Consider the following 16574-nt stretch of genomic DNA (forward strand, 5'->3'; position numbering starts at 1 on the left):
CGACAGAGCTCAGGTCTCCAAATAACCCCGGACCTATGTTGAAAAACCCACCCCGCAATTTCAGACCCGTTCTATGACGACCACCGCTGTGGGGAGGGACAGACGAGGCAGACGGAGGGGAGCGCGGTTGATCAGCACAGCTGGCGGCGGCGGCGGCGGCGGCGGCGGAACACAGCGCATAATACACCCGCAGCTCGGCTCGGACATCAGCTGCCACGGACGCGTCGTCTGGCCGTCGGGCACCTAGGAACACGATGCGATAGTTTTTTTTTTTTACTTTTTCAATAGCCTGAATTTATATTTTCATCCATGAACTTACCTCAATGAAAGTGCATGCATGCATGTTTGAAATGTATGCGCATGCATGCATTAAATGTGTGCAAAATGTTATGAAAGTACAGTGCAGTGTGAATGTAATACACATACATTGCAATATAAATGGAAAATAAATGCAGAGTATGCTTCTAAATTACATAATTAACTTGCCTTAGTCTTCATTTAAGCAATTTAGGGTACATATTAGTACCTATTATACACATGTATATATATATATATATATATATATATATATATATATATATATATATATATATATACATATATATTATAACTATTGTGGCAGTCCTCCAAACACTCTCAGTCAGTATAGCCCACATGCACTATTGCCGGTGACCACGCGTCTAGAAGGTGAATTATCGCAGCTGCCGTGCGGAGAGCCGCCGTCCGCTGGCCGGCGGGGACCGCGAGCCTCCGGTGCCGGATCTGCCCCGCCCGCCGCCGACCGGGCGGGGTGGGCAGGAGTGGGCGCCCCGGGGGTCCGACGAGACAACAGCTCATCGTCGGTCCCGACGGCGCTGACGTCACCGTCGCGGCGGCGCCCCGCCGCTGAGCGCGCTCACAAGGCCCGCCGATGCGCCGGCGCGAGCCAGGGCCCGCCGCCCGCTACTCAAACGCATCGGCAGGCAGTATTGCAACTCAGCCGACGGGACAGCCCCGGACGCCGGAGGCTGTCGTGGCTGCCACTTGCAGCGACGGAGAGAGCCTCCGCATGCCGGGGCGTCACGGCGCGGGGCGTGGGGCGCGGGTGGACGCCGAGCTCACGTCGTCACTCGGCATCGCCACGCGGGAGGGTGTGGCGCCCGCTGATTGGCTGGCGCACCGCCCCCACCCCGGCGTCACTGGATGGGGTTAGCCACGAGCGGTCGAGCCTCCTGGTGCGGGGGAGGGGAGCTTCTTTCGCGCGGAATAGTCATACGGCTGAGGGAAGATCGCTGCCAGGGCCGGCAGACAGCAGCCGGACGAAGGATGTGCGAACATTACGTGAGTCAAAGGCGCGGAAACGTTGAAAAAATGGGCGGACGGGACTCTCTTTACAGCCGTTCCTCACTGGACATCTGTGAAGATCACCGCAGTGATGGCCTTCAGAAAGAAGCGGGTGGACCACAGCCCACCCACCCCGTATTGCTGCGGAGACTGCACACGTTCGGACCAGCCGGGCGGGCCTATCCAGCAGGCGGCGCACCTATGAGCTGTGCTTGATCCTCCTTTCGTCGAGGGGCTGCATCCAGGTGGTGTTCATAATTTACGACGATATAAGTTTGGTTTCAGTGGCGTGAAAAGCCGGTCTACATTTCGCAATTGCGCGTTGCGCAGCTTAAGGTTAACGTTTTCTCAAGGAACGACATAGGACCTCAGCATGTTGCAGCGCCTTTTGCGCTATCTATTCCCCGAAAGGCAATATATCTAGATCTTGTTCACTGGTTGTCAGTTTGATCCAGTCGGGGGGGGGGGGGGAGGGGGGCGTGCAGGGGCGTGACACGTGGGGCACGGGAGCAAGGGAACGTTCACCCGCTGCACTGTTCCGCACAGAGGCATGCCCTGCGGAACAGCATGTGCAGGCGGCTACCAGGCGGCCACGCGGCCACGTGCAGCGCCGCGCCGCGGTGCTTCTGGGAGTGGCGGCCGGTGAGCGCTGGTGGATGAGCTTCTTCACATCGGCTACGCGAACACGTGCAGCGCCGCGCCGCGGTGCTTCTGGGAGTGGCGGCCGGTGAGCAGCTGGTGAACGAGCTTCTCCACATCGGCCACGCGGAGCAGCGAGCGGTCCCTTCATGCCATCCATCAGACAGGATGCATGGATTCGCGCGTGCGCTATTTCGCTCCGCTCGTAAAGGGGTGTAGCTGACGGTGTATGAAGAAGCCTCTCCTGCATGCTTGCACCTGGACCCCCTCCGCTGATTTACCAGGTTTCGTATTCGATGCTTTAATGCTGGTCGCAATGATTATTAACATTGAAATGAAAAGGTGTTTGAGATTGAGATGAAAGTGTGCAAGTGGGAGAGGGCGGGGGGGGGGGGGGGTGCGGCAGCCTTGCTCACTAACTGTGCAGGGATCGGCATACTAGGATTTCGTGGGTTTACGAGCTGGCGTGGTCTCAAGAGATCTACAGGTCTTTGACCTCTTCCATTTATTACCGAATCTGCCGCTAAAGAGTGCTGAACATCACGTTTCAAATCAACCGAATTTTCCAGCCGTCGAAGGGTAATAGGCAGTGCTTGTCAGAAAGGGAGTTGCGTTCTGCGTGGATTATGTACAAATGGCAACGTTGCAATGGCCATCTAAAGCCCCTCGCCACGTTGAAACGGGTATGCTCAGGACAGAGTCACTCAGAACCAGGTCCCTGAAAGTCGGGTACACCGGTTACCCGTGCATCCTCTGGAACCTGAGGTGCGTCCCTCGGCCATCAGCCAGTTCCGTGCAATCCCTGTATGTCAATTTTAAGACTTTAAGGCAATTTTAAAAACATTGAACGCAACCCTTTCTCGCGCCAAGATATGCACCAAGTTAAAGGATAGCGCATTGCAACTAGCATAATGGCTCCAGCCCAGAAAAATATCGTTTTCAAACCAGGCGTTCAACTTTGGTTGGGGCGCTGGTGCCTCCCTCAGAATTTGTTCTGGTTACAGGCCTGTTCAGAATACTGAAGAATGGACAAGGGGCAGTGTGCTATAACAAAGATTCCGAATTTGTTTAACACCCCATTTAACTATAATTGGGTACGATTTATTTTTTGGCGATGCATTTCTTTCCGTCCAATGAAAAGATTATCCTTCCCAGGGCATACCGCGACATTTTATTGCAGGTCATGACACACCGCTATGTGCGTCGCTGAGATGGTGGGAGGGGCACGCCATGTCGACTGCCTACTGGTGGAGTCTAAAAAGGAAGAAACGTGTGTTTGGTCTCTTACCCTGACCTGAAACTCATCACCATGTATGTCAGTAAGATTCAGGTCAACTTCGTGACACTTCCAGAGCCCGACTGTCACTAGCGCCTGTCCAGAAGAGCTATGCACTGAAAACGAAGATACGATGTTTTGCGAGAACCCACAAAACGGTGGAAGCAAGAATGTGGATATCTATACTTGCAGGTTGGACACGCTTATATTGTGGTGGCAGGCTATTGTTCCCAAAAAGCCATGACGTCACGAAAGACGGAGGCGACGTGGCTTGCCTGACCACACTATCGCTCTCCTGCCGCCTGTATCCTTGACGCGGGTCAGCTCACCCAGATACCGTATCAGAATACACTTGTCCTCCGGCTATTGACTGAGCCAATCGTTTCCAAGTCGACGGTTAAACCAATGTGAGTTCGATATTTTCTTCCACGCAAAGCCAGCGATCTTTCGCAGGCTTCCCCTGAACCGCTGACTCACCCCCTCCGTGCGGCCGCCGTACCTGTGCCCATGGTTTCGCTCATGAGCGCACACATACTGACTGGTAAGGTAAGCGTACCCCTGTGCAGCTCCAGCCGCGCCAGCCGTGGCGCTCCCCAGCAGCGGACGGCAGCCGCCGGGGCGTACACACGTCTGGTCTCTGTCCGGCGCAGCGGCCCTGATGCCGCTGACGCCGCTCAGTCGGGCCGGGACGCGTCCAGACTGGGCCGGGCGGACGGGTCCGACGGCTCTCAGGCGCAGGCGCCGCCCGCTGTCGGAAGCCTCCCTGCAGACGTCCCGACACGCGTCCCGCTTCTTCCTCCGACGCCTGGCTGTCGATGCGGCTCAGTCGGCGCCTGACACCGGCCGCCGGAGTGGCAGACACCGCGGGCTCGCGTCCCTGACACGGTGACGCCTGGCTGTTGACGCGGCTCAGTCGGCGCCTGACACCGGCCGCCGGAGTGGCAGACACCGCGGGCTCGCGTCCCTGACACGGTGACGCCTGGCTGTTGACGCGGCTCAGTCGGCGCCTGACACCGGCCGCCGGAGTGGCAGACACCGCGGGCTCGCGTCCCTGACACGGTGACGCCTGGCTGTTGACGCGGCTCAGTCGGCGCCGGACACCAGCCGCCGGAGTGGTAGACACCGCGGGCTCGCGTCCCTGACACGGTGACGCCTGGCTGTCGATGCGGCTCAGTCGGCGCCGGACACCAGCCGCCGGAGTGGTAGACACCGCGGGCTCGCGTCCCTGACACGGCGACGCCTGGCTGTCGATGCGAATCAGTCGGCGCCTGACACCGGCCGCCGGAGTGGCAGACACCACGGGCTCGCGTCCCTGACACGGCGACGCCTGGCTGTCGATGCGGCTCAGTCGGCGCCGGACACCGGCCGCCGGAGTGGTAGACACCGCGGGCTCGCGTCCCTGACACGGCGCTCCGCTATTTGCCATGTCCGAGGCGGCCAACTGGCAGGTGGCCGTCAGAGAGTCGGGCCGGCCGGGATAGCCCTGTCATGACATTGCATGACATGTTAAAATATTTCGGGCTGCTCGTTCGGCTGGAACTGCTCCACTGGGATGGTAGCGCAAGTGCCGTCGGAGAAAGTTTTGCATAGCAGGGGTTCGGATTGCGACACCTTGGCTGCAAGACGCTCGGTTATATTTCCTGAGTGGGCGTCTGACGGCTCCCAATCAGAATCCAGCCAGTGCATTTCCCCCCGAAACAGTCCCGGTCAGTCGGCTGGGCCTCCCAGGTCTCCCCGAAAAAGTCAGCCTCCCACACGCCCACTTCCACGTTCACACCCACATACCTCCTTCCTCACACAAACACACGCACACACGCACACGCGCGCGCGCACACACGCACGCACGCACGCACGCACGCACCCACCCATACACCCACACCCACACCCACACTCACACCCACACCCACACACACTCAAACCACGCATACATGCACACACGGCAGACCTGCGCCGGGTGTCTGACAAAGACCTCAAATGGTGGACAGATGGGCGGTTCCCAAGCAACAGGCAGGTATGGCGGTGGCCAGAACCGCGCGTCTTTTACGTTCTTAGCAGCATACTTGATGGACAAATGTACAGCCACCAGAAGATAACTCGCCCTGCCAGTCACGTCTGCATTTAGTACCCAGATGCTATAAATCAAAAGGCTTATGTTGAACTGAAAGCTACCCCGCCTCCATCCTGCCTACAGAGTATACACAGCGGATGCCCAAGCGGGGCATGTGTTACGTCAGGGACGGCGGAGGCACCATGCTGTGATTACACGTCAGGGATCAGTAACTTCCGGCAGCCCTCAGCCGCACCCAGACTCCAGGCGCAGTTAAAGAGCTCATGCGCATGTGGACAAAGGTCACGTTCGGTCGTACCTTAACGTCGCCAGTCGCCAACTTCGACAACCTAGCCGCCTCCCACGGCGCCAGCCCTCCCCCCCCCCCCCCCCCACCCCCCTCCCTCCGCCACACACACTCCCCTCATTCCACAAAGAAGTTCGAGATGGGGAAAAACACTGTTACGCGATCTACATCTTTTGCCGTTCCTGGTAAGTACTTGAAGTCATCTAGGGTCATCCCGTGATCCTGACCTTGGTTGAACTTGCCTACACACCCTGTGTTCACGATAGTCATATCAGGACGCTGTAAAAACCTGAGAAGCATTAAATTGAGGTTTTGAGATGATCAGCACAAATATGCCGCGATGCCTAGAGTAGCATGAATGCGCCGTGGAGCGTCGTGCAAATTCAAGCCCTTCATATATTAGCTGGGATGCCTGGTGGTGGGCACACAATGATGAAAGGTGTGCTGCAAAGGGACGACTTGAGATAGTTGCATTCGGTATGATCGGAAATTTATTTGACTTACATATTGGGCATTCATGATTCTACTTCTACTTAATAATGGGATAACCTTACACGCAATTTCCAGCCGTCAATGATCTACTTGAGCGATATATTGACTCTAGTTTCTTAATTTACCCCATCACCAGAGCGTTCAACTTCAAAGAAACCGAAGACAGACGGTAGTACACGATCAGCAAAATTACAGCCTGGTCTCAGATTACCCCTTAAGGGTCTCTGACGTGGAACAGGTGGCCCCATCCTGCTGAATCGCCACTTCACAAGCTGACTCATCAGTGAGGTCACATTCCCCTTCGAGCAACTCAAAATGGTCGCCATTGCAGAGCTTTGGATCCAGGATCTGGATCCAGGAAGCATGATAGCGCGGCTTGCATCAATACGAAATTGTGTGACATTAGACGTGGGTAATCCACAACCTTCCCTAAGTCTGGGACAGCGTCCACCGACCTGCAGGTTCTTTTCCCTCCACGCTGCTTCTCCAGAAGTTTCAAGCTCATGCCACCAGCGGCAAGGTTTTCGGTGCAATGATGACCTGCTCGCTGAACCAGGCCGCGTAATAACACCACTCCTCAAGGCCGACAGGACCTTGGCCAGGAGGCCATCTCCAAATGCTATGTGTTCGCCGTAGCGAAGCTCGATTTGGCTATCTCGACTCTGGCTCTGGTCGTTGCCTTCTTGTCGGAGTTGATTGGCGACCTGTCCAGATGTGTTGTATCTGCTTAAGTGCGCAGACGCTGAAAGTGAGATCCTTGCTGGTGTTCTGCTCGTCACTTATTATTTGTCAAGCTGTAATTTATGTGACACTACGTATAAACAGCCGCGCAGGAGAGCCATTTTAGAACCACCAGTAACTTCGTCTAGTTAAGTTCTACTCGTCGTTGTGTTCTGGTTTTCACTCTATCCGTCTCCTAGCAACCAGCAGATGTGCAATCGATTAGTACGCGGCAGCCGACATTCCTCGCTGCTGATAACCGTCAAAGGGCGCGGAGCCGACCGTCGCTAATGCTTACGCTATCGGGTTGTTATGGGCACGTTTTTTGACGCCCACCACGCGCGTTGGGCAGATCTGGACTTCAGTACGACACAAACCTTCCTCTCGCCACGCCGATTCAGAACGTATGGGGTTTCGAGGGATCTTTACGCAGGTTACGCAGGTTATGCAGGTTCTAAAGTGCTAACTTGATGTAGGTTATTTCAGCGTGTTTCATTTGAAGCTGACCCAGCTTTACTTTATTTTCAGTCGTCTTGGTCGATATTTTAGCAGATCACTTCGGTGCGCGTACAGCACGGCAAAGCTGGTCACCCCCCATATCAGTTAATGGTTTGCACGCGGTGGCGGCGCTCGTTAGTCGGATTGGTTCCAGATTTAATGCGACCACAGGCTGTCTTGTCTGAGAAAGATGGTGGTGGGCTGATGATGTTCACGCAATGACCCAGATTCACTATGGCGCCAGTGTTGGTCAAGGGCTGCCCAGTTGATTTCGAGATGGGACGCACGCCTGGACGTCGCAATGGTTTCGAGACGGGACGTACGCCTGGACGTCGCAATGGTTTCGAGACGGGACGTACGCCTGGACGTCGCAGTTGGTTTCGAGACGGGACGTGCGCCTGGACGTCGCAATGGTTTCGAGACGGTACGTACGCCTGGACGTCGCAGTTGGTTTCGAGACGGGACGTGCGCCTGGACGTCGCAATGATTTCGAGACGGGACGTACGCCTGGACGTCGCAGTTGGTTTCGAGACGGGACGTGCGCCTGGACGTCGCAATGGTTTCGAGACGGGACGTACGCCTGGACGTCGCAATGGTTTCGAGGCGGGACGTACGCCTGGACGTCGCAGTTGGTTTCGAGACGGGACGTGCGCCTGGACGTCGCAATGATTTCGAGACGGGACGTACGCCTGGACGTCGCAGTTGGTTTCGAGACGGGACGTGCGCCTGGACGTCGCAATGGTTTCGAGACGGGGCGTACACCTGGACGTCGCAGTTGGTTTCGAGGCGGGACGTGCGCCTGGATGTCGCAGTTGATTTAGAGGCGGGACGTACGCCTGGACGTCGCAGTTGGTTTCGCGTCGTTATTTGCTCGGATTATTGAGATCTGACTCAATCCTGAAAAACGCCTCGAAACCGTCGAGTCTGTTCTTCACGCACGAGCTCAAGTATGCCACTTGCGCATCGATTCGCATTCTCGCTTGCGCGATTTCCCGTCCTTTTACGCGTTTAAACGTGTTGATCCCGTTTTGCTACGGCCTCCCGCTACCGAGCTGTCGCCACGCGCTTCAGTGAATGACGTCATTTTGCGGATTTCACGCTTCCCATGTTAAACCAATGAGGCATGCCTGCACGCGCCGACGGCACCCCGCCCGTCGGCTCCGGTCCGAGATTTTAAACATTGACGCATAGTTTGCACGCGCCAATGGTATCCACTTGTTGGATTCGGTTTCAAACGTAGCGCAACTATACGTGCACGCGGCCTTGGCTGAGAATCACACCAGGTGATGCTGGCTAATTACGCTCCACGCAGCACATTCACATTCACATTCACGTGGCCAGCTTGTTGGTCAAGGGCGCACCCGTGAGACCAGCAGGCTGGGCCTCTTGCGATCGGCAAAATAGAAAAGCATCCTTGGCACTCTGCTGGCTCAGATGGTAACAGGCCCTGACCAGGTGTATGATTTCTCTTTTGGACATTCTTTTTTTGTATGCTCAGACTTTCCAATTTTCAACATTTTGTTGTTGAATGTAAACTACGTGTTCACAATGCGCACATTTTCGCTTTGGACTCAAATTCGTCTACTTCATATGCATCGGCTATGGCTGCATTCGCACCACAGAAAGCATTATCCCCAACAGACGGAAAATCACGAGGCCGTGTTAGGTTTGCGTAAGAGCGCGGTTGTCCAAACAATTTGAGCCCCTGTGTATTTTCAGCACTACGTCACAAAGAGATAGCAGCTATCTATCTAAAGACCAATGCATGTAATGTCGGAAAGCTCTAAAATTATGCATCTCTAAAAAAGCGCCCCACCTAAAACAATGCACGGATTCCACAGGGAAGTGGTTTCGCAAAATTAGATGGGGGCTGAAGATTTAAAAATGACGAAACCTACCCAAGATGAAGCCAACATATGGGTTTAACCAAGGATTTGACCCACTTTGTCGTCAATGTGTAGTGAGCGAAGGAGGGGGGGGGGGGGGAGGAGCTAGAGCTTCTCTAATTGAAAAGCCAGCTACCCCCTCCCCCTGGATCCCAACACCATTTAATGTTTTGGAACGGGAGTGGGCCCGGTTGAAAAAATAAATTCCGAAGCCCAGTAGAAAACTGCCGGGGTGGAAGAGGGGGAGGCATATGTACGAAAATAAAAGCTGCCGTCCAATACGTCAGCAAGCTCTCGTCGTTACTGCCTTGCCCGGAGTTTCTTGACACCGTCATTGTTGGCTACCTCAAGCCAAATCCGAAGTTCCTGGCGCAGACTGCCTTTGAGAAATGACACGATGCGTAATAAAACTAACCGGTCCATGCCCTGTGCTCGGTAGCGCGTACCCAGCTACGCGCGATAGTCATGCGATGCTGAGGCTGCTGGACGGCGGCCTTGTGTGCACACGTCTTGCGTCTCAGTCGTACACTAGTCGGGTCCGCTTCGCCATGGCTCGGGCTGCCTTATGTCACTCTATACTTCAAAATGGTCTCAGCGCGGATATGTAGCATGCAACATATGTGGGAGAGATGGCGAGCCAACTACGGCGCTCGGCAACACGTGACTACATGTACACAGCGGCAGGTGATCACATGTACACAGGAACGGACGTGGGTGCCAGTGCCATTATATGCTGTTGTCTCGGCAAAAAAATAATGCTTTTCAAAAAATAGATATCACAGAAAATCCGAAAATATCCGCATTTCATGCCAAGCCACTTGTTGGCAGCTGATAGTATTTGCCGATGGAGGCTAGTGGACCAGGACGTTTCGAAGACAGGTCGATTAAGACAGGACTCGATTCAAGAATGCATGAACTATCCCGAGACGAATCAAACGGATTGAAATGACGAACGTCAAGTTATGCTTTCATCACCTGGACTGGATGGGCCATGGAATCGCCGAATATATTGCTGTGAATCAGCTGGATTGTATTCGCAGATGGAGCGATAGATTGAGTAATACTTGAAGCGCTGCATTAAAAGCTGATCCGTCGGATAAGACTGAGTCCTGGGGGCTTAATCCATTAGAAGCACTGATGCCAACATTTCCAGGCGGACCGCGTCAACGTTTGAGAACGGAGTCGTGCCCGGTACGTCCGTCAAGACAGCGACGTGTGTTTGAATGCAAATATAAAGGCGAATACGAAGTCGCCTTGAGAGACGCGCGCCGCCTTGCATTGGGCTGGCACGCTTGGCGATGGAGGCGCACGTGCCATTTGTAACCAGGTCCGGTACATTCCGAAAACGCGGTAATGCACCTGTCCTGGCGCAAGTTCAGACGAATGCCACACCTGTACAGCAGCTTTCGAACTGAGATGGGATGATTCTAGTACGGCAAGAAATGTCCCAAACCAAAACCTTAGTAGGACTAAAGCACTCCAGTTCGTCAGCTTAGATGCAACTTTTTCCCTCGATCACTATGCAATTGCATAAGGGACCACCAGGGAACGACAGATGTAGCATGTCCAGGCATGACCAGATTGACGTCCATCGGTCTGGCCGTTGCGTCATGCGCATCCTGACGCAACGGGACCAAATCATGGCTTTGGCGAAGTCGTGATACCCCAAGAACGAATGGCACAGCCAGGCGCACAGCCAGCACACGCCCTTCAACGATGTTTAATGCTTTTTGCTGACACTTCGGGTGGCACTTCTCACTTGATGCATGATATATACATATATATATATATATATATATATATATATATATATATATATATATATATATATGGAGCAGGTTCGACGAGTTTGCGCGAGTTGGCCATAGTTTTGTCCGAACCACCGTGATCGGTTCGTTACGAAATATCCTGCGGTCGCCCTTCGTTGAATTCATGTCTAACTATGATTGTACTGGACATTAAGTAGATCAAACCATAATTCAGTGTGATTTGAATATTGCGTTTGCTTGTAATAACCTGATATTGTCCTATGCCGGACGAAACGTTGCAAACAATTGGGAATTAATGCATCTCACTGAGCCACATAACAGAAAGTGTGTTCGCCAGATCGAAAATTTGAAGAAGTAGATATACACAACAAGCCTATGCTGTCATCTACAACTTTGGAAATACATATATATATATATATATATATATATATATATATATGCACATGTATATACTACTTTGGTATATATCATATTTGTACACAGGTTTGGAGCCAAATGTTGCAATTGTTCAGCATCCTTCGCATTACGATGCTTATGGTGATCATTTAGCGAAAAGTCATCATAAGCAGTGAACGTGATTGTGCAGAAAATCTAAACCAATTATGTGTGGCAAATGCGGTGTGTCCCAAATTTCTTTGCGAAGCGGCCATGATCACGGCATTCTTGAGAGCACAGCAGCTGTTCTCCATGGAGCTCACTCGGTTCGTCAACCTACAGCTGTTTCGTCGACCTACAGTCGGTTCGTCACCGCCGCTGACAATAATGTGACGGCCGCCTGGAGGGTGTTGTGCTCACCGAGTCAGCGGTGATGAAGAAGTTCCACGGCAGCAGCGTCCCCATGCCGAGCAGGTAGAATATGAAGTACACGATAGCAGGTCTGGAACACACGAGCACGCGGCGTCAGCCGGCGTGGCCCGGTGTCGTTGTCCGGAGGCGCGTGTCCACCACATATCATGGATGACACCCACTGCCCACGCGCGCCAACACAGCGGCCGTCGCAGGTGCCCCAGTCGACCGGCCGGCTGACGAGCGGACCTGGAGATCTCCTGGCAGCCAGCCGCCGGGGAGATGGCAGCCGGCAGGTGGTCCTGTGCCCGGGGGGAAGGGTGCTCCGCCGCTCCGCTGTGCTCAGGATCGGAGCCGGACGGCTCCGGCTGAGCCGTGGAGTCGGGCTGTCCAGCCGGCCCCACGCGCCCCATCGCGCCGACTCGGTCCGGCGGCACGCGGCGGCCACGCAGCCTCCGGGGCGCTGGCCACGCTGATGACGCTGCGATCGATGCCGTACTCGGACAGCTGAGCCGTAGTAGGCCGGCGTGGGATGAAGCACCCCCCCCCCCCTCCCTTCCCCTCCCCCGTCGTCACCGTGGTGCCCGGCCCCGAGGATCTCGCTTCTTCCCCGCCGTCGTGGGGGCTCCGGTATTGAGACGCAGTTCGGCTGCTGCGGTGTCAGCGCATTCGCTGCCAGTCAAACGTGCCACCAGGCGGCAGCCGGCAAATCTGGCAAGGATGACGGGAGCCCCCACCCCTCCTCCTTCTCCTCCTCCTCCCCCCCCCCCACCACTCCCCCCACATCTATAACTGTTAAACAATGCCAGCGCTGCGGTGCTGCATGGGAAGAAACGCCATTAAAACTGCGTTTATCCCTCCCCACACACATACATGTGCACATTCGTTTTCTTTTTTAAAAATCCGAGGGCTGTAACCGGGTATCAGATATGCCGTGATAGGTGACATTCAGGGTAACTATGGTGTCTTCATCGTTGGTGTCCAGTAGGAGCAGTTACACAAATGAACAGACTGATTTGTTTCGATACTGGGTGTCAGTGTATCTGATACTGATGCTTCCAGTTGGTTCCATGAAGGCTTTCGTGTACGCGGAAGTGATATGTACGCAGAGGGTCACGTTCTAAACAGAGATGGATTGCAGTGTGATAAGGTGGATGCAGGTAGCTCCACCTTCGACCAAATCATGAACATACCAGAACTTCATGCCTTCAGAGCTGATTAAATCAACAACGCTAACGCTGGCTTTTTCGAGTCCCCATAGGATTACGCAGTGCGTTTGAGAGACAAGGAAGGCGGCTCAAACTCACTGGATATTACTAACTTCAACAATTTTGCAATACCGTGACATGCTTTTGTAACCATCCCTTAGGAGGTGCTTCAAATGCGCATTGAGGCATCCTTCAAAGCTTACCGCAAGCACATTAGAAAGCGTTCAGGCAGACCTACCAGATCATCGCACGAGCTGATCTGCTGACCAGCAGGGCGGTCGCTACCTAAACATCGAGCCCCTCCCCCCTCTGCGAAAAACAACGCCAGAGCTGCCGGTTGTGGCATCCGGAGGCCAAACCTGGCGTCAGCCCCATGCCCGTTTACACAAGACAACATATACAAAACATTCAGGCCGGCGTTTTTGCCGGTAATGACCGTGCGACGCGGAGGGGCGTTTCTCAGTCCTGAGCCAAACTGTGTATCCAGGCGGAAGGTGACGAGCTGCCACTGCAGATGGGCGTGACATCCCCGAAAGCTGACATGACGCAACGTCGGACTCTGTCCTCGGCCACCGTATCGTAGTAAAGTGCTGTGAAAAACCCGAGTCGCTAGATGACAGCCAGCACATACTCCGGGATCAGGCGGAAAACGTCCCTGACCTGGAAAAGTAACGGTTCCCAGCATTGCACCTGAGTGCATGCTGTTCGCCAGAGGCCACTGATCCTAGTTTGCAATAAGATGAATCGAAACGGGGCAAAAAGTGATAATGACGTGACCACTCCACGTTGAAGAACATTAATCTTTTTCGGAACCGACTCGCGAAACAATTATGTAAATTCACTTCACTCTGCGCGTTCAAAGCCTTCCGCTTTGCCTGAGAAAGCCCACCTTTTTAAAACCGATTCGTGAACCTACGATAAAACTAATTTGACCACGCGTCATGGCTGTGACCATGGCCATGCGCGGCAGCAATAACACCGACGACCAGGGATGCGGTCCCTGCAACGCAGCACGGCATTGGCCACCGCAGCTGACCAGGCTGAGGGCGGCGGTCATGTGAGAACAGTCATGTCAGGACAAAGGTTGCCGAAAGTATGTTCAAGTATTCTCTCTACCAGGAGCTATATTCTCGTACCAGGAGACTCCCAAGCGCAATCATGAAAGCTGTAGGCATCGGACTCCGTCGTAAACGTCATCGCAGTCCCAAGTACGTCAGCTAGGCGTCCAGGTACGGCACCGACGCGAACCACTCGAAGCCGGTGTATCGGCGGGTGCTCCTGGCCACGCTGCGCTGTTATATCGGTCGCTGGCCGACGCGCGCCGATAGCGACGTCCGCAGAGTCAACTGTTAGAGGCCGACGCGTCCACACCGCACCCGTAATCTCACGCAACAGGACGCAGGGACAACACCATGGATATGCTCGACAGTCGGAGGCACAGCAGCAAATTGCGCAGCGGCCTGGCTGGGATCAACCGAGCTGTCCATTTGCTCTTTAAACGCGAGGTAGTCGAATCGCCAAGCTGGCAAAAGCGACCGAGTGAAGAGAAGTGTCAGGAGTGCAGATTAAGGCGCTCACAGGCTCACTTGAGCATGTAAAGGGTCACGAAAAGCGTCGTTCCTTGGGCCTGACAGCGGTCCATCTGTCAAGCATCGATCATGAATGGTACACCGCACCCGTTTAGCTGACTGTGAAGATTGATTTCCAGTTTTAACAGGTCGGATGAGCTCCGACGGACTAGGTACATCGGCCTCGACGCAAAGGAAAGCCCTCAAATCATGCGTGTAAGCTGTTTCAGAATATCGAAGGGTAATACAACGGAGAAATAAAGCCCCAATCAGGGCTTTGAGATGGCGCGGTGGTAAGTGCATCCACGCACGCTTCCCACCCAGCTGTAAGGCATACAGTCTTCAGATGTAGGCGGTGCGACAAAAAGCACGTGAATCAGGCTGGTTTCCGCATCTTTCAACTAAAACATTCCGTGAGACATCCTATACACCATGGGTATGTTCTGCGTCCTCTGTATACGTGAAATGTTTCGGTCTGTCCAGCTACTATCATGGACGCCAAGGCCAAACATGCCGGAACCTTGAGGGAGTTCCTCTTTCTGGAAATACCGCGCACTTCTGGCTGACGCTTCGCAAAGGGCCTGGGAATCACGAGTTCCCAGCTTTAGCAGCAGATACGATACGTGAAATTCTTCAAATAATTTTCTGGGAAAAACGTGAAATTTCAGGGTTTTTGATTCTCGCTTTAAAGGGGGTCTCGTTATATCATGCAGCTCCCGGAGTAGCAGACTTCCACAACGCAGAAACTTCAGCCAAGCCAACCGTCCGAAATCGACTCAAATGCTGGGGCAGGGGAGAATACCAAGATCACGAGGTTTTCTTCCCTCGCCATGCCCATCACACGGTAGCAAAATGCTAGGCAGTGCATAGCTTGAGGTTTGGTTACCTTATCATGAGCACTGGCCTAATGGTCTTATGTTCAGCATCAGTCTCACCATTTTCAAAACATGTTCACAAAGAGCTGTTTTGAAGATTCTTCTACGCAAAGCAACACACGCAGGACACAAACTGAACACACATTGGCTGAGCGGACCGTAACGCTAGGTGACGACTAACATACAGCACTGCCGACAAAATACTTTACTCTGTTCCTTCAATCAAACGGAAAAAACAACAAAGTCTATGTCAGAATTCCGCATGCCACTGTTCCCGGCTGACACTTACGCGTCCGGTTCGCCGGACGTCTCGATCATGGCCTCCACCTCCTTCTCCTTGAGGCGCTGGGCGGAGCCGGCGCCGCTCCTTCCATCGCTGACGGTCTCGTCCTCGGGCGACTCGGCTCCCATGACGTCGGGCTTCGGTCGCGGCTACAGGACACGCTGGCGTCGGGCGCGCGCGGAGCCCTCGGCTGCCGGAGCACGAGTGCCGGCGGCGGGGGAGCCTCCGGCGCTCGCCAGAGCTGCGCGCCGCTGACGCCACCGCCGCCCGGCGGCCGGTGTCGGCAGCAGGAGGCGCGCGCCGCCGCCGACTGCCCGGAGGGTAGGTGAAGGTCGAACGACGCGCCCGCGCGACCAACACGGCGCGAACAGTCAGCTGTTGAGGCGGCGCGGTCATTAACCGACCGCGACTCGGTACGATCCTGCACACGTCATCGCTACTGCTAATAGCAATCGGCGAAACAGAAATAACTAGGCATCTGACAATGGACTATACAGCCGGGGGCTACGCATGCCAGTAGATACCCCTCCCCATCACACACTCCGGAAAAATGGCGATATTGCTACGTCGTTGCAAGCAAAGGAGGTAGAAGATGCATCTGCCCGTTCTAAAATCGCCAAAGGTTACGCCAGCGCTGACGCATGCCCAAAGCCATGCATACCTATTGGTGTCTCGTGAGACATTCAGTCCGAGATGATGATTCTTATTTCTATTATGATTATGTGGTACTAGCATGCACCTATACACAGCATGTTTTGTGTAGGTGAAAATTTGACTGTCACGCACGCATCCTTTCGCGAAAACACCGACGACACTACACAACCTTCTGCTTATTCAAACCGCCAGAAACTTTTAACCAACCAAAGAAGACACCCGGGTGAGTATATAAATAGATGA

General features: G+C 54.2%; 1 protein-coding gene across 1 annotated transcript in view; it reads right to left on the minus strand.

Annotated features, from left to right (window-relative positions):
* The window catches only part of LOC119093508 (equilibrative nucleoside transporter 1), a 32410-nt gene extending 16584 nt beyond the window's left edge, over positions 1-15826 (minus strand). The window contains exons 1-2 of the mRNA XM_037216468.1: positions 15684-15826; positions 11753-11834 (exon numbers count right to left, since the gene is read on the minus strand). Coding sequence (XP_037072363.1) covers positions 11753-11834; positions 15684-15805 — 204 coding nt within the window. The 5' untranslated portion in view covers positions 15806-15826. The remainder of the gene's footprint in view (positions 1-11752; positions 11835-15683) is intronic.
* Between the last annotated feature and the right edge of the window lie 748 nt (positions 15827-16574).

The sequence above is a fragment of the Pollicipes pollicipes genome, unplaced genomic scaffold (assembly GCF_011947565.3).
Source record: "Pollicipes pollicipes isolate AB1234 unplaced genomic scaffold, Ppol_2.1 Scaffold_4002;HRSCAF=4701_pilon_pilon_pilon, whole genome shotgun sequence".
In the NCBI taxonomy this organism is placed as follows: domain Eukaryota; kingdom Metazoa; phylum Arthropoda; class Thecostraca; order Pollicipedomorpha; family Pollicipedidae; genus Pollicipes; species Pollicipes pollicipes.